The sequence below is a fragment of the Podarcis vaucheri genome, assembly GCF_965113315.1.
Source record: "Podarcis vaucheri genome assembly, chromosome: 2".
NCBI lineage: Eukaryota > Metazoa > Chordata > Lepidosauria > Squamata > Lacertidae > Podarcis > Podarcis vaucheri.
Genome location: NC_138760.1, coordinates 115,733,908 through 115,756,902, shown reverse-complemented (window position 1 = coordinate 115,756,902; position 22,995 = coordinate 115,733,908). Strand labels below are relative to the sequence as shown.

The 22,995-nt window shown below is 45.5% G+C and overlaps 1 protein-coding gene across 1 annotated transcript; it reads right to left on the bottom strand.

Annotated features, from left to right (window-relative positions):
• Window positions 1–3,918: 3,918 nt before the first annotated feature.
• LOC309525120 (uncharacterized protein) lies at window positions 3,919–15,958 on the bottom strand. Its single transcript, XM_082210527.1, has 2 exons — window positions 15,790–15,958; window positions 3,919–5,329 (listed from the first exon to the last, which is right to left on the bottom strand). Exons 1-2 carry the CDS (start codon window positions 15,863–15,865, stop codon window positions 4,446–4,448), a joined length of 960 nt encoding a protein of 319 aa, XP_082066653.1. The 5' UTR covers window positions 15,866–15,958; the 3' UTR covers window positions 3,919–4,445.
• Between the last annotated feature and the right edge of the window lie 7,037 nt (window positions 15,959–22,995).

Sequence of the window (22,995 nt, the reverse complement as noted above, 5' to 3'; positions counted from 1 at the left end):
ACTGGGAGGTGATATATAATGAGCTTTAAAAAACGTTCAAAATACTTTTGTTAAGAAACCAGAATCCATTTTTATTAGGAATTTTAGGTGCTGAGGTACCAAGGGAGTACAAAAGTCTATTCATGTATGCGACGATGGCCAGTATGCTCTTAGCCCAAAGATGGAAGGAAGACACAACACCTACAAGAGAAGATTGGACAGCAAAATTGATGGACTATGCTGAGATGGCCAAAATGACTGGAAAAATCAGGAATCAGGACGATAAAAACTTTAATAAGGATTGGGGAAAATCTGTAATATATTTGACAGAGCACTGCAAACAGTTAAAAACATTGGCAGGATTGAAATAACACTTGCGATGTGAAAATGACTATAGGAGAAAATAGAGTTTTATGGATAAATGGAGGATAACATGATATGCAGTGAAAATGGTTATTAGTGGACTCCGCAAATAGGGAGGATGGAAGTCCGAGAATTCGGAGAATTCTATATCTTTTGATTTTATTTTTTTCTTTGAATGTAAAACCAAATTGTAAAACCAATAAAAATTATTATTTTAAAAAAGACAGGGAGGCCCCAGTAGGGGGAGCCAGAGCCCAGGACAGGCAGAGTTTGATGCCCATCTTCTTCCCTGCAGAATTCTGCAAGGGCAGCACTGAGACTTAAGGAGGATAAGGAAGCAGATAGGCCATGCCAGGAAGGCAGGCCAGTGGGAGGTACCGTATTTTTCGCTCTATTGGACGCACCGGGCCATAGGAGGGGGAGAATGGGGGGGTTATTGTTCTCCCCCTCAAAAACAAGGTGCATTCAAGGTGCGTTCAAGAGCAGGTCGGGGAACAGCGCAAAGGCTGCGTGCAGCCTTGCCGCTGCTCCCCGAGCTTGGGGGGCTGGCGGTGGGGGGAAGCGCTGCACTCCAAAGGCTTGAGGCTTCAGGGGCATCCTTTGTAGCCTCCGTAGGGCGGCAGCGTGCCTTCACCCCGCCGCCCTGCGGAGGGTTTGCGCAGCCATCCCAAAACTGGAACAGCGAGATGGAGGGCTGCGCAGCACCCCGTCTCGCTGTTTTGGCTTCGGGGACAGCAGGCTGCTATCCGCAAGCCTTGGGAGCCTGGCGGGAATTCCCGCCGGGCTCCGCAGGCTTGCGGAGAGCTGCCCGAAGCCCGGGGTGCACAGCGCCGCACTCCCCGGGCTTCGGGCTGCAGGCAGCTATCTGCAAGCCTGCAGAGCCCAGCGGGAGTTCCCGCCGGGATCCGCAGGGTTGCGGATAGCTTCCTTAAGCCTGGAACGCGAGAGGGGTCGGTGTGCACCGACCCCTCTTGCTCTCCAGGCTTCAGCGAAAGCCTACATTCGCCCCATAGGACACTCACACTTTTCCCCTTCATTTTTGGAGGGGGGAAAGTGTGTCCTATAGAGCGAACAATATGGTACATGAAGGCAGACAGAGGTTGATGGGGGCAGGGCCCCATTCGCTCCAGTGGACCAGCCTCAATTGTCATAATACCACCATTTATGCCACCACTAATTTAGCCAGCTAGCCCTGGTGATCATCTAATCCAGTGTTTCCCAACCTTTGGTCTCCAGCTGTTTTTGGACTACAATTCCCATCATCCCTGACCACTGGTCTTGCTAGCTAGGGATGATGGGAATTGTAGTCCAAAAACAGCTAGAGGCCAAAGGTTGGGAAATACTGATCTAATGTTTATTGGATGGATTTTCCCCCTAAATTGATTTTTGAATTCAGAATTTATTGTTATTCACGTTTTATACTGTATTTTATGCTGTTTTTTGTTGCATCAAGTAAGTGTTTTAAATTTGTTGTTAGCCGCTCTGAGCCTGGTTTTCTGAATCAGGAAGGGAAAATTATTATTATTATTATTATTATTATTATTATTATTATTATTATTATGCACTTACGTTCTTCAAGCAGGTTATGGTTTCTACACATAAGCAAAATGCATTCCACAACTAGGAGCTGCTTATGTCATATATACATGTAATGTTCTGATAATCTTACATATAACTCTGGAAGCTTTGCTCGAGAAATGGATGTGTTTTAACATGAGGAGAGAAGGAAAACTGCAAGCACTCCCTTATTGAACCAAGATCTAGCTTCTGTGGTAACGTTTCTAGATCCACCTCCCTTACTTACTTCTTGCTGTGAGCCAATTCCTCTTGAAACTCATCCCATTCTCTCCACATGCACGCACGCGCGCGCGCACACACACACACACACACACAACACCTCCTACACCTTGCTCCAGAGGCTCATCGCCTGGCACCAATTAGATGGTGGTTTGACTTAAGTCTCCCAGGATACCTTAAGAACCACCTGATTCCTTACGCCCTTGCCCGATCTTGACATCTTCAGAGGAGCCCCTTGTTAGTGGTACCCCACGGCTCAGGCATTCATGGCTTGTATCCACCAAGAGCCATGTCTGTGTTCAATATTCTGTGGAATTTCCTTCCCAGTTGAGGACAGACTTGGTGAACTTCCAGCACTTGGGGAAGATTTTTTAAATTTTCGTTTCAGCAGTCATTTTCCGTCCCCGATTTCCTGAGTATATTTTAACTGATTTTATTATTATATTGCATCCCTATTGTGCACTGTTTTATACAGTAAGATAAGGTACGCTAGTGACCAAAATTGTGGAAACCTTTTGGGGAAAGTGTATTTCTGAGGTTTGATGGCTCATAACACCACTTTTTTTTGGAGTAATACCATATATTGTGTATGGTATTGGAGTAATACCATATATATATTTTTGGAGTAATACCATATATATACAAAGATAATTTAATGAAGAATTTAATGCAATAAAGTTTGTTCCATTATCTGTATTCTATCAAAAGATATAGCCAAGTAACCAGAAAAAGGAAGCACAACTTGCTTAGGTTGATATGCAATAGCTTTCCTTCATTTGAATGTAGCCAATGAGGATGGGCGTTTAGAGAGCCAATCAGGTGTTATGAGCCATCAAACCTCAGAAATACACTTTTCCCAAAAGGTTTCCACTAGTGTATATAAAATAAATAAATAAAATAATGAGGTCATGACCAAGGTGAGATTTGAATCTGGGACATTTCTCCCACAAACACACACACATACCCTGCAACTTTTCTCCAATGTAAATAGGGATGTCTTCTTCTTGTTGTTGTTGTTGTATTACTACTTATACCCCGTCCATCTGACTGGGTTCCCCCAGCCACTCTATAAAGGGCTGCCTTCGGATGGCTTGGGGGTCAGATAACTCTACAGCCTCCAACATTTCTCCAGTGAAAATAGGGACATCCTATGGAAAAGCGGGACATTCTGGGAGCAAATCAGAAACTGGGGCAGCTTCTGTAAATCTGGGACTGTCCCTGGAAAACAGGGAGACTTGGCGGGTCTGCGGACACACGTGACAAAAGAACCTATGATGTTGTCTCTCTTATTCTCCTCCCCATTTATTTCGCCCTCTCTATCCCGCCACAGGACGCGGGTGGCGCTGTGGGCTAAAGCCTCAGCGCCTAGGGCTTGCCGATCGAAAGGTCGGCGGTTCGAATCCCCGCGGCGGGGTGCGCTCCCGCTGCTCGGTCCCAGCGCCTGCCAACCTAGCAGTTCGAAAGCACCCCCGGGGGCAAGTAGATAAATAGGTACCGCTTACCAGCGGGAAGGTAAACGGCGTTCCGTGTGCGGCTCTGGCTCGCCAGAGCAGCGTTGTCACGCTGGCCACGTGACCCGGAAGTGTCTCCGGACAGCGCTGGCCCTTGGCCAATAAATGTGAGATGGGCGCACAAACCCCAGAGTCTGGCAAGACTGGCCCGTTCGGGCAGGGGTACCTTTACCTTTACCTTTTATCCCGCCACAGTACCCACAAATCCCAGTGGTAATTGTTCTTGTCTCTTGAACCTTGACTACAGATTCAGGCTCCACGCAGGTACTAGTAACCAAACAGGTTTATTAAGCAAGGTGATATACAGCTTTTTGGCAGTGCTCTTTATACAAGCCTGCAGCAGATTCCTAGCTTAATGAAGATGGGGGAGAATCTGGAGGCTGGGCTGTATTTAAGGAAACTAAGAAGAGTTGGTTCACTATGCCCAAATACAGTTAGGGATAGATAAGTCTGCCCACTAAGATAAGGCAGCGTTTCTGTTCACGCGCAGATTTGGGATGTGCGAATTAGGCAGGCTCCGATTCAAATGCAAACCAAATTGAATTTCTCCTCCGATCCCTAAGTACAACACACCTTTGTGTAGCTCTTGGGTAGATGCAATATTAAATTGCCAAATGAAAAACCGTGTGTTTTTAAAAGCGTATATTGTGCTTACTTTTTATACCTTGTTAATAACAAGAAATAGAGGTGATCTCAAGGAGAAAGAGGAGGTTGGAGGAATGAGGCTCCCGACCAGCCTTCCTTTTTCGTTTTCCTCATTCTCCAAAAAGGTGAGGACTGCTTTGCTGTGCCTGCTTAATAAAATCTCTCTTCTGAGTCTGGGACTTCTGGGAGAGAAGGCTGGCTTGTCTGAGGAGGTTCAGGTATGGTTGGTTGGGCAGTGGAGGCTGACGCTTCTGGCAGAGATGGGGAGGAAAGGACTTCAGATCCAGTGGGCTGGGGAGAGGCGGGGGATATTTGTAGGGCTGGCTGTGGAGAAGTAGGCAGATAAGATCTGCTGCCAGCTGGCTTGGGATCCTCCAGCAGTTTCTTCAGGTCAGGAAACCAAGAAAAGAAGTCATCCGGTGAGGGAGCCTCAGAATTTTCTGGCGTGCTAGAAAACGCTTTCAGCAAGGGCCCCAAGATTTTGGGCAGGTCGGTAAACAAAAAGGAATCCTCGTCGACTGGCTTCCCTTCTTCAGCTGCCTCCTCCTCTTCAGCGGCTCTCTTGGCAACCAGCCTAATGAAGTTAAGAGCATCGTCGTCACTTGACATCATTTCCTCTGCCTCTTCCTCTTCCAGCTCCTCAGCAGCTTTCTTGGCAATGAGACTGATAAAGTTAAGGGCATCATCAAGGTCAGTTGGGTCTACTACCCCTTCCAAAATGTTGGTTTCCGCTCGCCTGTTGTCCTTTGGGGACACTTCCACGTTACTCGCTCCCTCCTCGTTGGCATCGTCTTTCATGGTGTCTTTTGGGGACTCGGTTGCGCCTACTTTGTCAAGTGAAACGGTCCCATCGTATTCCAGGGAGTCGTCACGGTCGGCCTCGTCATAATCTATTTTAGGCTCATTGGCATCAACCTCGTTTTCATCCAGGGTCTCCTCCTCCTCAACAGTACCAGCCACTGATGGATTAGCCACGCTGAGGGATACAGGAGCGCTTGTTGCAGCAGTGCTTCGAAGGCTCATACATGTCACACCTGGGAAGGGACCACAAAGGGGAGAGATTGTGAAACGGTGAGCCTATAAACTGAGACACCCATGCCACATGCCCAAGCCCAATTTGTACATTACGCAGGTTTTTTAGGGACATATGAGGAAACACCATTAGCCAAAGAACAAGCAAGCAGTATACTCCCCAGAGATCTGCTCTGTACCACATGATTTCTCTGAATATGCAGGTTCCTTTCCTCTTGCTTCATCTAAGGTGTTGCTCCTGTTGCTGCCTCAGGCAGCCGCCCACACACCAATGACTCCCAAGGGATTGAGAGTTTAAGTGCAGGCCTCACCCTATTTGTATGGCAAAGGACACGTGACAATGTTTCCTTATCCATCTATCTTCGTATCGGTCCTGTGATCAGGTGTTGTTCCCATTTAACTCCTAAACAGAATCCTGTGTTGCAATATAGACAAGCTGAACAAAATAACGCAACACGATGGCCAATAACAATGGCACTAAACACTATTTATAAAGGTAAAGGGACCCCTGACCACTAGGTCCAGTCGTGGTCGACTCTGGGGTTACGGAGCTCATCTCGCTTTATTGGCCGAGGTTTCGGTGTACAGTTTCCGGGTCATGTGGCCAGCATGACGAAGCCGCTTCTGGCGAACCAGAGCAGCGCACGGAAACGTCGTTTACCTTCCTGCCGGAGCGGTACCTATTTATCTACTTGCACTTTGACATGCTTTCGAACTGCTAGGTTGGCAGGAGCAGGGACCGAGCAACAGGAGCTCACCCCGTCACGGGGATTCAAAGTGCCGACCTTCCGATCGGCAAGCCCAAGCAGCACAGTGGTTTAACCCACAGCGCCACCCATGTCCCAAAAAAACACTATTTATAGACTAATACAAATGATCAGAAATTGCAACCAAAGTCTCTGAATCTTCTACACCACTCGCGGTGGAATAATTCAGAAGTTCGATAAATACATAATCTGTCAACAAATATCGTGGGAACAGAGTTCCTGGATAACCAATCTGTTTCATTCAATGCTTCAGCCATTCTTGATCAATTCTTCATCAGCCAGACTTGTAACTACAGTATCATATGACCACTGATCCAGAGCATATTTTCTACAGTGTTTATATTTACTTACATGTAAGTTTGGCTTGTTAAGAAATTGAACTGCATCCTTCTCATATTAATTCTTACAAGTCTGGCAGATGAATAATTGATCAAGACTGGCTGATGAAGCATTGAACAAAACAGATCTGCCTAAAATGTGGATACTAAAGGCACAGCTACTAGCAAAATCAGGCAGAAATTCAACCAGCTGAGAATTTCCCCATTCTCTCTCAGTGGTGAAGTTGAAGCTTAACCTGTTGGATTGGCCTGGCCCCAAGAGATTAAATGCACAGAAGCCCCTCCCAAAAATCAAGGTGACTTCTGACTTATCTTTAAATGGTAAGTGAGTTATTTGTTTATTTAAATATTTTACGTATCACACTTTCCTAATAATACCACACCATATAGAACTACAGTACAATAATAACAAAATCATCGATAAATACTGGTTGGTAATACAAAAGCCCTGACTGAACAACACCATTTGTTGTTTATTAAAGCTTTTTTACTCGTAGCTTTATAACAAAAGACAAAACACACCCACCCACAAAACAGAACAAACCAAAATCCACAACTAAGAAATAGCAGTACTGTATAAACGAGCTTCTTTACATTAAGATAGGTCTGCCATATGTCCGGGTTCTCCCAGACACATACGGGATTTTCACTGAATTGGTAAAGTGCCCGGGAAAACCCGGACGTATGACAAGTAGGGCAGTATACTTTTAAGAGCCATGTAAACAGAGGCAAGTATAATTTCTGCCAAACTTCTACTGTCAAGGAGTTACGCAGGGCAGCAGAGCTCGCCTTGGCAAAGACGCAGACCCCTCGTAAAGGCCAGCCAAACCTCTTATTTATTCAGGTCTTAATAGAAGGAAGCACAGCTGTCAATAATTTTAATTGTATGTCTCAAAACGATCCAGCCCCACCCTGAAACCAATTAAATTGTTTGTCACCTTCAGCACATCTTTGCTGGAATGCAGAATTCATAGCTGAGGGATGAAAGCTGCTATTGCTTCAGATAGAAGGATTGGGGGGGATCTGGAGTCCTCCATGTGGGCTTAGACTCCAACTCCCATCAGCCCTAGAGCCAGCATGGCCAATGGTTAGCAATGATGAGAGTTTGCTTTATTTGTCCACTGAAAATTTTCAGTGAAATATAATTTATTTATTTTTTAAGGGATGAGGAGGGTTTGAGAGCAACAGCACCTAGAGGTTCTCTGCTCAGAAACTACAACATGCAAGAAAATAAGATAATTCAAAATGGGAGGCTTGCTTTATTAGTATTTAAAGAAAACTCCCCATTTTTAAAAATTCTTTAAAAAGATAATTTTGAAATGCTTGTTGAATAAATTTATAACCCATCTTCCCTCGCAAAGGAGCCCAAGGCAGAAAACAGAGGGTAAAGGAACCTAAATCCTGCCTTGCATTATACAACTTTAACATCCAAGCAAAAATTAGCATATATTGAACCAGGTTGGAAGGGTTTAGGGAGCATGTGAGAATGAAGTTGCCCCAGAGACCCCTCTGCAATAAGGATAGGTTGATCAGCCTGCTTCAAGTCTGTGTCTGCTTCATGCGTGTTTCTTCAAAAGTCTGCTCCAATCAATTCCCACTTTAATCTCAAATTTTAAAATCTCCACAAAAATTCATTTTTAAAGATGTAATCAAAATTGTATGTTGATACATATTTATTCCCAATACATGCATTTTTAAACATATTTTTATCCCGAACTACACATTTTAATGCATTCACAGGCATTGCTTGAGCTGAGAACTGAACTGCGATATTCAGAGAATGGCAGAATCCAAAGGATAAGTACATTCCTATCCGTGTGCGAGTTCCTGGAAGCGCAGGTCAAGTAGGTTTGCATCATAACACAAGGAAATCAAGTTTCTCAAGCCCCCTACCTTGAAATCACTCTCACAGAGTTCAAGCCGTACGTGCCTATTTCTCACGAGGGTCAAGCTCTGATAACGGGAGTTCTGCAGCTCTGCAGAAGAAGCCAAAATTCCACACAGTGTGGAATGACCAGCACTCTGTGATGTCATCCGAAAACGTCCCCTCCAATCCCTGGGGCCATTTTGAACTTGAAAGTACCTAGATCACTTTGGAGAGAGTCTTTGTTCCAACCCCAGGCCTAGATGTGAATCAAAGGTTACTCTGCTTAAACTAAGCTTTGATGTGCCTCCCCCTACCTTTCAACATTGGGCCCAGGATGCCTTAAGGACAGCCCTCCTTGGGCAAAAGATTCCTGCTTTGCAGGGGGTTGGACTAGATGACCCCCGTGGTCCCTTCCAATTCTACAATTCTAGGGCTAGGTCAATGCCTTTCCCACAAATGTCCTAAGGTGATGAGTTAGATCATCACTGGAGAACACTACTGCTGGTCTTCCATGGACCAGAAACACAACTCACGCAATAGCCCCAACTTTTTGGAACTCCTTCCCATGAGAAATCAGACAGGCACCGTCCCTGCTAAGTTTCAGGCCTGGCTACGTTAAACAGACTTTGTTTCAGGAGGCTTTTGCACTACGAACATTGTTCTAATGTTTTCAATTTTCTGATGTTTTAAATTTTGTATCTTTTATGGGGTGTTTTTTTTGGGGGGGGGTTGTAAGGGATATAGCATTCTTAAATAAATACATCAGTGGGCTGTTGGACTCTGCACACGCTTGGCAAACCCTCACTGTGATCAACTCCTGTCCGGAAACCTATGTCCCCACTGTGGAAGGACGTGTGGATCCAGAATTGGCCTCCACAGTCACTTACAGACTCGCTGTTAAAACTGCATTTATGGAAGACAATCTTACTCGGCTACAAGTGATCACCAAAGAAGAAAACACTCTCTGCAACAAGGGTTGTTGTATTGTTGTCGTCGTTGTGTTCCTTTCTTAAGAAAATAATTTTTTTTTAAATAGTATATTCCTTTTGGGGGGGGGAATGATGAATAAGTGGATAAATTGGTGGAGATTTCTTCTTATGCTTTGAAAGGAAGCCTTTTTAACAAAAACATGACGAGGAGATGCAAGGCTGAGCTAGAGCACTTTCCGCAGTGCTCTGATGGTGTTTCCTGCTTGGCAGGGGGTTGGACTCGATGGCCCTTGTGGTCTCTTCCAACTCTATGATTCTATGATTTCTATGATTCTATGATTCTAGTATTTGCTGGTAGGCATGCTTGTCATTTCAGGCGTAAGTAGCGTTCACCCTAGAATCATAGAATCATAGAATCATAGAGTTGGAAGAGACCACAAGGGCCATCGAGTCCAACCCCCTGCCAAGCAGGAAACACCATCAGAGTACTCCTGACATATGGTTGTCAAGCCTCTGCTTAAAGACCTCCAAAGAAGGAGACCCCGTGGCTGTGATGTGAGCTTTCTTCTGATGTTGCAAATCAGCCAGAAATAATGCATCCCCATTGACTTCAAAGAAAAAGTTGCATATATATTCTTGGCTCTTTTAGCAAAGTTGGTTTTTTATTTGGCTGGTTTCTGTCTTAGTCTAGTTAGAAATTATAACCAGTCATTTTAGCATGTGATGGTTTAGCAAAGCAGGTTGATTTTTATATAAGGATTACGGGTTGTACCCAACGTTAGCCATACTCCAGGCTTGATTATTGTAACTCACTCTACGTGGGGCTGCCCTTGAGACTGACCCAGAAACGCCAGCGGGTGCAGAATGCCGCAGCAAGACTCCTTACGGGGTCCTCGCCACGTGATCACATTCACTGCAATGGCTCCCAGTGGAGTACAGGATCAGGTTTAAGGTGCTGGTTTTAACCTTTAAAGTCCTATATGGCCTAGGACCCTCGTACCTACGGGACCGCCTCCCCACGGAGGACCTTACGGTCTTCAAATAAAAATATATTGGAGATCCCGGGCCACAAGAGGTTAGACTGGCCTCAACCAGAGCCTGGGCTTTTTCGGCCATGGCCCCAATCTGGTGGAACGCTCTGCCACAAGAGACTAGGGCCCTGCGGGTCTTGACATCTTTCCGCAGGGCCTGCAAGACAGAGCTGTTCCACTAGGCCTTTGGCCAAGGCACAGTCTTGTTGTGATCCCAGAATGCTTCATATCAGAATTGCCACAACATAGAACAGTGGGAAGGATGGGTGAATGCCTTGCCAACCTGTCATCTCTCATCCAGGAGGACTGTCCCTCTCGCCCACATCACTGTTTCAATTCAAATTAAGGGCTCCTGATCATAATAGCAGCAGAAGAAACTGAACCGAGTTCAGTAAAACCATGGGCCGACGCTTACTTGGAATGCGTCAGAACTAGGGAGGCAGGAGCATTCCATTCTTCAGGAATCTTGATGTGAATGAACTTGATCTGCAACTCCCAGACTAACATGAACATTGGAGCACAGACACGATTTGGACTTTTCCCTTCTCTGTATTTTGCAGCACAGTTCTGGCCTTTTAGAACTGCGTATATGCTGAGAAAATGCTTTCAAAAATACAGTGGAACCTTGGTTTTCAAACGTAATCCATTCCAGAAGACCGTTCGACTTCCGAAACGTTTGAAAACCGAGGATCGATGGGCAATCGGCAAAATCCATTGGGGGGAAAATGGAAAAACACGCAGTGGAAGCCGCTCTACAGTGGTACCTCGGGTTAAGTACTTAATTCGTTCTGGAGGTCCATTCTTAATCTGAAACTGTTCTTAACCTGAAGCACCACTTTAGCTAATGGGACCTCCCGCTGCTGCTGCGCCGCCGGAGCACGATTTCTGTTCTCATCCTGAAGCAAAGTTCTTAACCCAAGGTACTATTTCTGGGTTAGCGGAGTCTGTAACCTGAAGCGTATGTAACCCGAGGTACCACTGTACTTCCGAGGTGCGTTCGAAAATGGAAGCAATTATTTCCGGGTTTATGGCATTCAGGTTCCAAATCATTCAGCTTCCGAGATGCTCAAAAACCGAGGTTCCACTGTAGATATTTAAAATTCAATTTTTCAGACAGACTGTAGATTAATGCAAAAAAGGGCAGCAAGAATACTCATGGCGAAGTACTGGAAGACACAAGATTTACCCACCCGGGAAGAATGGCAGATGAAGTTGATGGAGTATATGGAAATGGCGGAAATGACTGGCAGAATCTGAGACCAGGGAGAAGAATCGGTGGAAGAAGACTGGAAAAAGTTTGAAGACTACTTACAGAAATACTGTAAAATTAATGAATGTTAGAAAAATGTTGGAATGAAGTTATATGGCTTTAGTAGAAATGTTATAAGGAATTAAGTATAAATAAATCAATAGAGTATTAAAGGGAAAAATAAGGTTAGAATGTGTTAAGATAATTATAGGATAGAAAACAGGAAGATGGAAAGGAATTGCTGAAACAATTAATAGAAGTGGAATACAAAAAGGGAGGTGTGAGGAGGTCGTGGAAATAAGTGAAAGAAAGATAAGATATTGAAATTGGACTGTGTTTTAAATGGTTTTTGTTTTGTTTTGTTGGTTGTATGTGTTAGTGTTTTGTAGTGTTTTTTGTACTGTATTGTATTGTTGTATGTTTGTTTTTTTGTTTTTGTTTTTTGTAGTGTTGTGTTTAATTTGTTGGAAAATTAATAAATATTATTTTAAAAAAAAGATTAATGCAAAAAAGGAAAGGGGTCTGAATGGACTAATGAATGAACACATACCTAACTAACGCAGACAGGAAACAGAATGATCCGTTGATCCTTATTGCGTTTTTGTGAGTTTCCCACAGGCATCTGGCTGGTCACCGTGAGAACAAGATCCTGGCCTGACCTAGCTCTTATCCTTGATCACAACATAGGCTGAATGCCAGCATCTGAGCATCCCACAGAGTGTTGGTTGAATGGCAGCACCCATGTACCAAATTTGTAGTGCTCGTAAAGACCCATAGCGAATGGTTCTTGAAGGAGGATTTGACAGCGTTTGAACATGGGTTACTAACATCTTGGCAGGCATTAAACTCGTTAAATGTCTTCAGCTTGGCTGCTCTCTTTCAAACTCGCCAACTTCAAAGGGGTAATTATGGGTTAGAACTAGAGACGGATGATACCTTGGGCACACTCAAGAAACAATCTAGTTTCACCAGTCTAACAAACTCGCCTAGTACTTCTCCTCCTTTTTGGGGACAGAAACTCTGTAGGCCCAGAGCCGTGCATGAAATGCCACCTCAGACACAGGTAGATATGGCCCCACATGATGCAGCTTCTTTGCTGAAGCTAAGAAAGTTGGGGTTAGGACAGTGCCTGAGTAGAAGACCACTTGGGACCTCTTTATGCACCCTCCAACACTACTCTAACAAAAATCAGGATGCATGTCTTTTGGTGCAGCGCTCTCGTGGGAGACAGCACCACCTCATCCCTATAATAATAATGTTATTATTTATACCCTGCCTAGCTGGCTGGATTCCGCAGCCACTCTGGGCAGCTCCCAGCAGAACAGTGAAAACACAATAAAACATCAGACATGAAAAACTTTCCTAAGCAGGGCTGCCTTCAGAAGTCTTCTAAAAGTCAGATACAGTGGTACCTCAGGTTACATACGCTTCAGGTTACACACTCCGCTAACCCAGAAATAGTGCTTCAGGTTAAGAACTTTGCTTCAGGATAAGAACAGAAATCGGGCTCCGGCAGCGCGGCAGCAGCAGGAGGCCCCATTAGCTAAAGTGGTGCTTCAGGTTAAGAACAGTTTCAGGTTAAGAACAGACCTCCGGAACAAATTAAGTACTTAACCTGAGGTACCACTATAGTTGTTTTTTTCCTTGACATCTGAAGGGAGAGGGTTCCACAAGGAGGGCGCCGCTACCGAAAAGGACATACCGGGATCAAATTAGAAGTTGGGATGGCTTCTGTAATTCCATGAATGTCCTGAGCAAATGGGGATGGTTTGGGGGTATGGGTGCCATGGAAGAAAGATATAAATAAGCAATGGCAACCATGTTGACCGGCTGATTTGACAACAGCAGACGGGAAGCAGACAGCGGCCACAGAGATTTGGCACCTGCACACGTCCTCCTTGGGAGCGATGCTTCCTGGTTGCTCAGCAGACTCTAGAAGGTCTGCCTGAGATCTTCTTCTGCATTCCACTCCCCCCGCCCCCCACATCAACCTCAGGGGGAACCTTTTCCACAGCACTTCCTAGAATTGTAGAGTTGGAAGGTACCACGAGGGTCATTTAGTCCAACTATATCCAACATTCTTTACAATTGGTATCGGCTCATCTCTAGATCTGGAGAAGTCTTGGGCAAGATGTACTAGGTGGGCTCACTTTAATATTGCCTGTTTTTGCTTCCCTGCTCCCACTGGGAAAGAGAGGCTGGTGTTCAGGGTCCTCATTCTTGCCACTGCTTGCATGCAAGGAGCGGGCAGGTGAAGATGCATTGAAGAGGAGCACATCCAAGAGACTTCAGGTGTTGGCAGCAGGCCCTGTGCAGAGAAGTGGCCCTACCAAATGCCCAATACTACCGATGCTTGATGCGATCCCTATTTACAATTCTTACAAATTTAATTCTTACAACAACCTTCTAGGTTGGGTCGAGGGATGATGTCCCAAGCTATCCAGTGAGCATCATAATTGAACTTGGATATTAAACTCCCCTCCCTCCCTGTCCAGACGGAAGCAGCAACCCCATGAACAGATGCAGCGACTGGCCAAAGATCACCCAGTGAGCATCATGGCCGAGTAGAAATTTGAACCCTGGTCTTCCAGGTCTGGTGCTCTAACCACTATACCACACAACTGCATGACCTAGATCAGGGGTGGCCAGCTCCCAAGAGACTGCGATCTACTCACAGTTAAAAACTGGCAGTGATCAACCCCCTTTTTTGGGGTTCGGGTCAAAGTTGTTGAGTTTTTTCAGGGAGGAGGTAAAATGTTGAGCTTTTTAAAGGGGAGCCGCAGTTGTTCAGCTTCTTTGGAGGGAGCCAGTGATCTACCGCAGACATCCAATGATCTACCAGTAGATCACGATCTACCTGTTGGACATGCCTGACCTAGATGAAATCAAGTACTTCTAACCCTCACTGATTTCCATCTAAAGGTTAATAAGCATGTGTTTCTCTCTCTCTCATTTACATTGTTAAAATCCTTTTTCACCCATCTGGAATAGCTATGGATGAGTTACTTAAATCTATTTTACACAATTGGTGGTTTAAAATAAAACGTTTCTCTAACAAACAGGTATGCTGATTGCTTGCCTGGCCTCATGAAATAATGGCTACAATTCCTTCAGCATTTCTCCAAACTGAGGGCCCAAGCTGTGGCTCTCAGAGATGCTTCTCAACTACAATTCCCTTTTACCCCTGATCATTGGGCCAGGCTGGCTGTAGCTGGTGGGAATTTGAAGTCCAAAAATATTTAGGGGGCACAGTTTAGACCCATCCCCCTGCTCTAAATTTGCAGGCAGTGGTGAATGAAGAACAGCATCAGCATTTGAATCAACTCAGCATTCCCTCCAGCGTCCTAACACAGGACCATTTTTTCCTAACATAGTACTTTAGCATTGTAGTGTCCAGTCATATTTTTCAAACCAGCTACTAGGGTAACTCCTAGACCATTTTTTCCAGCCCAATCAAAGTAAATCTTACTTCTTTCCAGAAGAGAAAGCCATTGCAGGGCCCGACTTTGGTAATATGGCACTCTGAGCAAGGACAACATTTGCATCTCTGCCCCCCCCTGCCAAAAAAATATATTTTGGGAAGCAAAACAAACCGGAGGAACAGTCTCTGTTGCTGGGAGCTAAAAGCAGTCAGAAAGCAGCTCTACTTTCTCCCATAATCTGTTACAGCAAAACCAAGAAAGGGTCTTAAAGGTAAAGGTAAAGGGAACCCTGACCATTAGGTTGTCGTGACCAACTCTGGGGTTGCGGCGCTCATCTCGCTCTATAGACTGAGGGAGCTGGCGTACAGCTTCCGGGTCATGTGGCCAGCATGACTAAGCCACTTCTGGCGAACTAAAGCAGCGCACGGAAACGCTGTTTACCTTCCCGCTGGAGCGGTACCTATCTATCTACTTGCACTTTGATGTGCTTTCGAACTGCTAGGTTGGCAGGAGCAGGGACCGAGCAACAGGAGCTCACCCTGTCGCGGGGATTTGAACCGCTGACCTTCCGATCAGCAAGTCCTAGGCTCTGTGGTTTAACCCACAGCGCCACCCGCGTCCCGGCAAGAAAGGGTCTTACGGCTCCTTAAAAGACTAACAACACGATCCTAACTGTGGAAATACTACTGAATCTCGGGTAAGTGGAGCTAGAATCGCAGCCCATTAGATTTCACAAGCTCCTACACACTGCAATGAATGTGCTAATGTTTAAGGAGCCACAAAACTCTGCATAGTCCTGTTTTATTATGTTCCTTCCCACCCACCACCCACCCCTGGGACCACCCTGTCAGTTACCTACCTTGAAGAAGAAGAACCACTGCCAAGACGAAGGCAGGTTTCACCCCCAGGGGCATCCTGCCCGAACTGAGCTTCATCCTTTTCTGTTTTGGCAAGTTCAGGACCCCGCTTCATAAGTCAGGACCGGCTCCGCACAGAGAAAATTGCTCCAGACGTTCTCGAAAAGTGGGGGTGCCGCTTATATCCTTGCTAATGGGATGAAGGGCTGGGTTTCCCAGACTGCCAGGGCGTGGTGCGTTGCTATCACCTGCAAGGAAGCACCTTCCCTGGTGTTTCAACAGAGCAGACGCAATGTTTGGAGAGCATCATCCTACCGGGAATTTGGCAAGAGGCTACAGGAATGACGAAAGGAGCCTGGCCAATGGAATTGTTTGGGAATGGAATTATTGTGGAGCAGCAGCATGCATTGGCAAGAACGTTAAGGAGAGCTCAGCCGTGTCAAGCCCAGCCCTGGTTGGTCCAGCATTCTCTTCTCCAGGTGGCCAATCAGATGCCCATCGTAAGTCCACAAGCAGAGGCAGATTTAGGGGAGCCCACCAGTTTGGTCGGGACGCGGGTGGCACTGTGGGTTAAACCACAGAGCCTAGGACTTGCCGATAAGAAGGTTGGCGGTTCGAATCCCTGCGACGGGGTGAGCTCCCATTGCTCGGTCCCTGCTCCTGCCAACCTAGCAGTTCAGAAGCACATGAAAGTGCAAGTAGATAAATAGGTACCGCTCCGGCGGTAAGGTAAACGGCGTTTCCGTGCGCTGCTCTGGTTCGCCAGAAGTGGCTCAGTCATGCTGGCCACATGACCCGGAAGCTGTATGCCAGCTCCCTCGGCCAATAAAGCGAGATGAGCGCCGCAACCCCAGAGTCGGACACGACCGGACCTAATGGTCAGGGGTCCCTTTACCTTTACTAACCAGTTTGGTCACTGGGGTGCCACAACTATTATGTAGAATGGAAGACAAGAGGCGAGGGGGGACCCAAATTTTGTTATCGCACAGGGCTCCACTGAAATTTGAGGGGCCCCCCCCAAAAAAATCCACAAGTATGACCCAGGTGCAACAGCGTTCTCTCTACTTGTGGTTCTCCGCAACTGGCTTTGAGAGGAATACTTGAGAGGGAGAACATAGGCATCATGGCTATTGGCCATCAATAGTTTTAGCCTTCATAAATTGGCTCAACGCTTCAATCTGCAGAACCTGAAATTCTGTGAGTAACTCACAATGTCTGTTCTGCATTTGGTCATGCCTTTTGTGCGGGAGCATCTGCACATTGGAACTCCCTGCCTAGTGACATTCATTAGGAAGGTGTCATCTTTGTATTCTTTTAGACACCAGCTGAAATGCTTTCTATTTAGGTGGGCCCATCCAGACACAATATTTACGTGTTTTATTGTGTTTTGTTGTGTTATTATTAGTTTAGATGTATTCAAGTCTCCAGGGCCAGATGAACTGCATCCAAGAGTATTAAAAGAACTGGCAGATGTGATCTCAGAACCACTGGCAGTCATCTTTGAGAATTCCTGGAGAACAGGCGAAGTCCCGGCAGACTGGAGGAGGGCAAATGTTGTCCCTATTTTCAAAAAGGGGAAAAGAGAGGACCCAAATAATTACCGCCCAGTCAGTCTGACATCAATAGCAGGGAAGATTCTGGAACAGATCATTAAGCAAACAGTCTGTGAGCACCTAGAAAGGAATGCTGTGATCACCAATAGTCAGCATGGATTTCTGAAAAATAAGTCATGTCAGACTAACCTGATCTCGTTTTTTGACAGAATTACAAGCCTGGTCGATGAAGGGAACGCAGTGGATGTAGCCTACCTTGATTTCAGCAAGGCATTTGACAAGGTGCCCCATGATATTCTTGTAAAGAAGCTGGTAAAATGCAGTCTTGACTATGCTACCACTCAGTGGATTTGTAACTGGCTGACTGACCGAACCCAAAGGGTGCTCATCAATGGTTCCTCTTCATCCTGGAGAAGAGTGACTAGTGGGGTGCCACAGGGTTCTGTCTTGGGCCCGGTCTTATTCAACATCTTTATCAACGACTTGGATGATGGACTCAAGGGCATCCTGATCAAATTTGCAGATGACACCAAACTGGGAGGGGTGGCTAACACCCCAGAGGACAGGATCACACTTCAAAACGACCTTGACACATTAGAGAACTGGGCAAAAACAAACAAGATGAATTTTAACAGGGAGAAATGTAAAGTATTGCACTTGGGCAAAAAAAATGAGAGGCACAAATACAAGATGGGGGACACCTGGCTTGAGAGCAGTACATGTGAAAAGGATCTAGGAGTCTTGGTTGACCACAAACTTGACATGAGCCAACAGTGTGACGCGGCAGCTAAAAAAGCCAATGCAATTCTGGGCTGCATCAATAGGAGTATAGCATCTAGATCAAGGGAAGTAATAGTGCCACTGTATTCTGCTCTGGTCAGACCACACCTGGAGTACTGTGTCCAGTTCCGGGCACCACAATTCAAGAAGGACACTGACAAACTGGAACGTGTCCAGAGGAGGGCAACCAAAATGGTCAAAGGCCTGGAAACGATGCCTTATGAGGAACGGCTAAGGGAGCTGGGCATGTTTAGCCTGGAGAAGAGGAGGTTAAGGGGTGATATGATAGCCATGTTCAAATATATAAAAGGATGTCACATAGAGGAGGGAGAAAGGTTGTTTTCTGCTGCTCCAGAGAAGCGGACACGGAGCAATGGATCCAAACTACAAGAAAGAAGATTCCACCTAAACATTAGGAAGAACTTCCTGACAGTAAGAGCTGTTCGACAGTGGAATTTGCTGCCAAGGAGTGTGGTGGAGTCTCCTACTTTGGAGGTCTTTAAGCAGAGGCTTGACAACCATATGTCAGGAGTGCTCTGAAGGTGTTTCCTGCTTGGCAGGGGGTTGGACTCGATGGCCCTTGTGGTCTCTTCCAACTCTATGATTCTATGATTCTATGATTCTATGATTCTATGAAAGCATGCTTTATTATTGCATGTCTTACAGCATTATTTTTGTTTTTAGATATTCTTAACGGTTCCCGAAATTTTTTAAAATTGCATTTGTACTGCAGTTGTGTTTGCTGCCCTGGGCTTCATTGGCAAGAAGGGTGAGATAGACATTTAATAAACAAACAAACAAACAAACAAACAAACGAAAACAGCCCTCTTTTAAAGCGGCAGTGAATTCCATAGCTTAACTATGGGTGTGGTCGCAATCCTGTTTACCGGTCACTCCCTACATTCCCTTGGTGTGTACACCAAAATGGAAACGACTCTGACACTATTGAAGCTGTGCTGATGTGAACAGTGAGCGATGAAAACCTGTGAAACACGGTGGGGGGGAGGGGGGAACTTCACTGCCCCCTAAGGCAGCAATGTGAACACAGCCTTTGTGCTCTGCATTAACAAGTGCTTTCTTTTGTCTATCTTGAATCTTCCAAAATTCAGCTTCATTGGATGACACTGAGTTCTGGTATCATCATTATCATCATCAAACCTTTATTGGCATCACATACAAACATTCAGAATAAATAGGCCAGTGCGATCTCATCACCATTTCAACAGTACAGTCATTTGCCAAAGGGAAGAAGAGGCGAGCAATCTATTTAATCTCTGTGGGTCTCCAGCAAGGGCAGGATCCTGTAGCGTACTTCAGCGGCAAAAAATCAAATAGAGGAACTTAGCTACTGTCTTGTTGAGCTCCTGGTCTCTCCCCTGTAATAAGAAACGTATAACCTCTGTCTCTGGTACATAGATGGTCTAGAAATTGTTGGCGGAGATCAACATACATTTTACATTTAAGGGCCATGTGAGCTAGAGTTTCCACCAGGTGGGCATCACATAGGTAGATCCTATCTCCTTCTACAATACCTGCAAACCTACACCAAAGGAAGTATTATGAGAGAAGTAGAAAAAACTTTTCTCTTTCTACTTTTTGCACACCTTGTATACATTTAAACACCTCCGACATATCTCCTCTTCCTCGCCTCTTCTGTGTAACTTTTCCTCATAAACAAGCAACCGCCGGGGGCCACTAGGGGCGCATCGGAAGATGGCTGAGAATAACATCTCTCCGACCCACACGAGGTAATTAAGAGGCTGTGATGGGAGTAAACAGCCTCCCTGCTCCGCCAAGCGTGTGGGGGGGGACTGCCCTTGCCTGCTGTGCCCTATACCACCCCCGAATTTGTGGGGGTGGGGGCACTAGGCAGAAAGCCTCCTGTGGATCTCGGCGCTCCTGGACGCTGTCTCTGGTCCGCACCCCTAGCTGCAGCAACTTCAAAAGAAACAATTAGGAGGAAGCGAATGCACATATTTCAAGGAAGGAGAGGGAGTAAAGACTGCTAACTGAAGAGATCTCTGATAAACAAGACGGGTCGGAGGAACAAGAATAAATCATGAGAAGACACACGAAGGCTCGGTATGTTCGGCAACAGGACTGGATGGGGGAGGGGGGGACTTTTCTTTCTTTTCTCTATGTGATTAACCAAGAATCTCCCCGCCCCCCACAAGTCACAAATGCCGTTTAAATGACTTAAGCTGTGGATTTAAGACCGTGTGGAGATAATTTTCTAACCAAAGCATGTTTCAAGAAGATCGTGGAAAGCATAAGAGCTTTGCAATGACGCAGCAAAAAATACCGTCGCCATTTTGGCAAGTTCTGTCGGAAGACTTAAGTCTGGGAGGAGGAACAGAGTTGTTTTTATATTGTGGGTTTGCCTCCTCAGAGGGACTAAAGAGCGACAGATTTGCGAGATGATGGAAAGAGTGCTGTTATTTATGAAAGTGATGATACATGGAAACCATCTTGATATGATGATTAGATGAACGGAAAAATTCACACAGGATTATAATTGGTGTTTACCTGCTTAAGGAGATTATCAGAAGAGATCATAAAGAAAAAAAGAAAAATATACGAACAAGATGAGATGCGGAAACAGCAGGATAAGACTGGATAGAATTATGAACATTATTTGGACAGATTTGTGGATATTAACGCAGCAGCAAGAAGATGATCAGAATCCCCCTTCGGAACTTGAAATATGGGTCCCCCCAACAAAAATTTAAAATTCAGCTTTGTAATTTGGAATTTATTTGATGTGATATGATTTGATTTGATTGGTCGGTTAATAAAAATTATTTTTTTAAAAAAATAAACAAGCAACCGCCACACACCTTCCAAAATCCTGCCACAAATTACATTTCTCCTGCTCCTCCCCTTCTTCCCAAGCTGAGATGGACAAAGTGCAGCTGCTTTCATATGGGACTTTTAAATTGCAGAGCTGTGAAATAATGTAAGGAGCTTTCATTTCCCACAGGTGGGTGACTCTTCAATGACCAACCGTGATTTCCCATTGCCTCAGCCCAGAGGATGCCGGAATAGTTTGCAGCCCCAGAGTTCCCAATTGGAAGTGTTGTCATGCTCATGGTGGACAGGCAAATTTTAATTACTGGTGCTTTCCCTCCTCTGTGCAAGAAGGCATAAAGCAAGTGGCAGTACTGGAAAAAGTTTCACAAACCTAGTGTTGCCACACGTCCACAATTTCCTGGAGATATACGGAATACTGTTGTCGGCAACAGTGTCTGGGCGGAAATCACCATAGTATCTGGGAACGTGGCAGCTCATATTGGCCGTATTGTTTATAGCTCAATTTTTTGCCTAACATACACAAATTTGCGTTTTCCCCATGTATTTTTGAATGCTTCTTTGTTTTTGATACGGGAAAGGGGGGGTGCCTTCCTTCACCCCTTGCTTTGGTGGGTCCGAGGCGATGACCTCAAGGGCGCCCAACCCTACATTCACCCCCTCAGCCCCCCCCACCGTTGCACAAGCACCACACCCTACCCAAACCCCAAGTTTAAAGTGCTTTTCCCTTTTCTACGCGGGCGAAATAAGCCCAAACTCTCAAGCCTCTTTCTCTCCCTCTCGTTCCATCTTTATCATGGGTTGACCGTATCAAACTGCATTCCCCATTTGTTTCAATGGCCACGTTCTAACCAATCAGAACCATGCATCCGCTCTGCAGAGTCAGCTCAGCGAGCTTCTGCACGCCTCATTTAACCTCTTGACAAGCTACTGACGGCTCCCTGCTGGGAGAACAATGGAATCGAAACTCGTGAACCCATAAAAGTGTCAAATCTTGCAACAATGTATCTATTTTGTTTCCGACTCCAATTATTAATATAAGAATGGACTAGAATGGACTAAAACTTCTAAAATTCGTATAAAATCAACCACAGCTCCGATTTCCTTGGTTTTGGTGTCAATCGACTCAGTTTCCTCAGGACTCCATGATACCTCCTCGGCCTCCATAATCCCTCGAGCGAGGAGTCACGTACTCAGGAAGACCCTAATCTGGTCAAATCACTCTGCCCAACCTTTCCTCCGGGCAATGCCAGGTGACAGACTTTGCATACTTGGACTATTGTCTTCCCATCACTCAGGAAGTGCTTATCCGCGCATATCTCCAGCTCTGCATATTTCCCCCTCCCTGCTCCATATGTTAATCTGTGTAACCCAACCTCTCCTTAAGATATTCATGATGTAACCTGTGTAACCCAACCTCTCTCTAATGTATTCATGATGCAATTATGATGTATTTTGCACTGTATTCTGGGACATGGAGGGAAGTTTCAAAAACTCCTGTCACCCCTTTCTCGGGGTTCAATCTCATCTTGAACCTGTTGCGCAATAAACTTGGGTCTTCTGCAGTTTGCTCCTGTCTCCGGCTGAGCTCATTTTCTTCCGCAGGGACCCACGGACCTAGTCCGACGAGCTGGGTGGCTGAGTAGCCCCACACCCAGATTTTTCCGTAACAGTTTCTATTTATGTTTGTATTTTATTTGTTTTTATTTTATCCATCTAAACTAGTTTGCCTGATCTAAGCCCACAGTTTCACTAAGGAAGAAACACAATGGCTGCCCAAAGCATCCTCCAGGCAGTCGGTGCAGTTTGCACCCTCTAATATTACTAATTAGGTGGTGAGCCCTTAGGCAGAGGTGTGTTGTTTTAATCTGTATCAGGTACCTAGCTTGCTCTTAGGCCACTTAACAGACGCAACTAGTTGTTGTGGTTGTGGCAGCAGCAGCAGCAGCAGCAAAGGGAAAATAGCGCTGAGCTAATCTTTCCATGTCAGCTTCTCTCACTTTCTCATTTTTCCAGTTTTCACTTCACCATATTTCCACATTTGTTTGCTTTTGTTTGTTAGTTTGC

Bases quoted from the DNA above. Each gene is read 5' to 3' on its own strand.
- LOC309525120 (XM_082210527.1), bottom strand. From the start codon at position 15,865: ATGAAGCTCAGTTCGGGCAGGATGCCCCTGGGGGTGAAACCTGCCTTC. The intron at 5,330-15,789 runs GTAGGTAACTGA...GTCCCTTCCCAG, and splicing joins AGTGGTTCTTCTTCTTCAAG to GTGTGACATGTATGAGCCTT.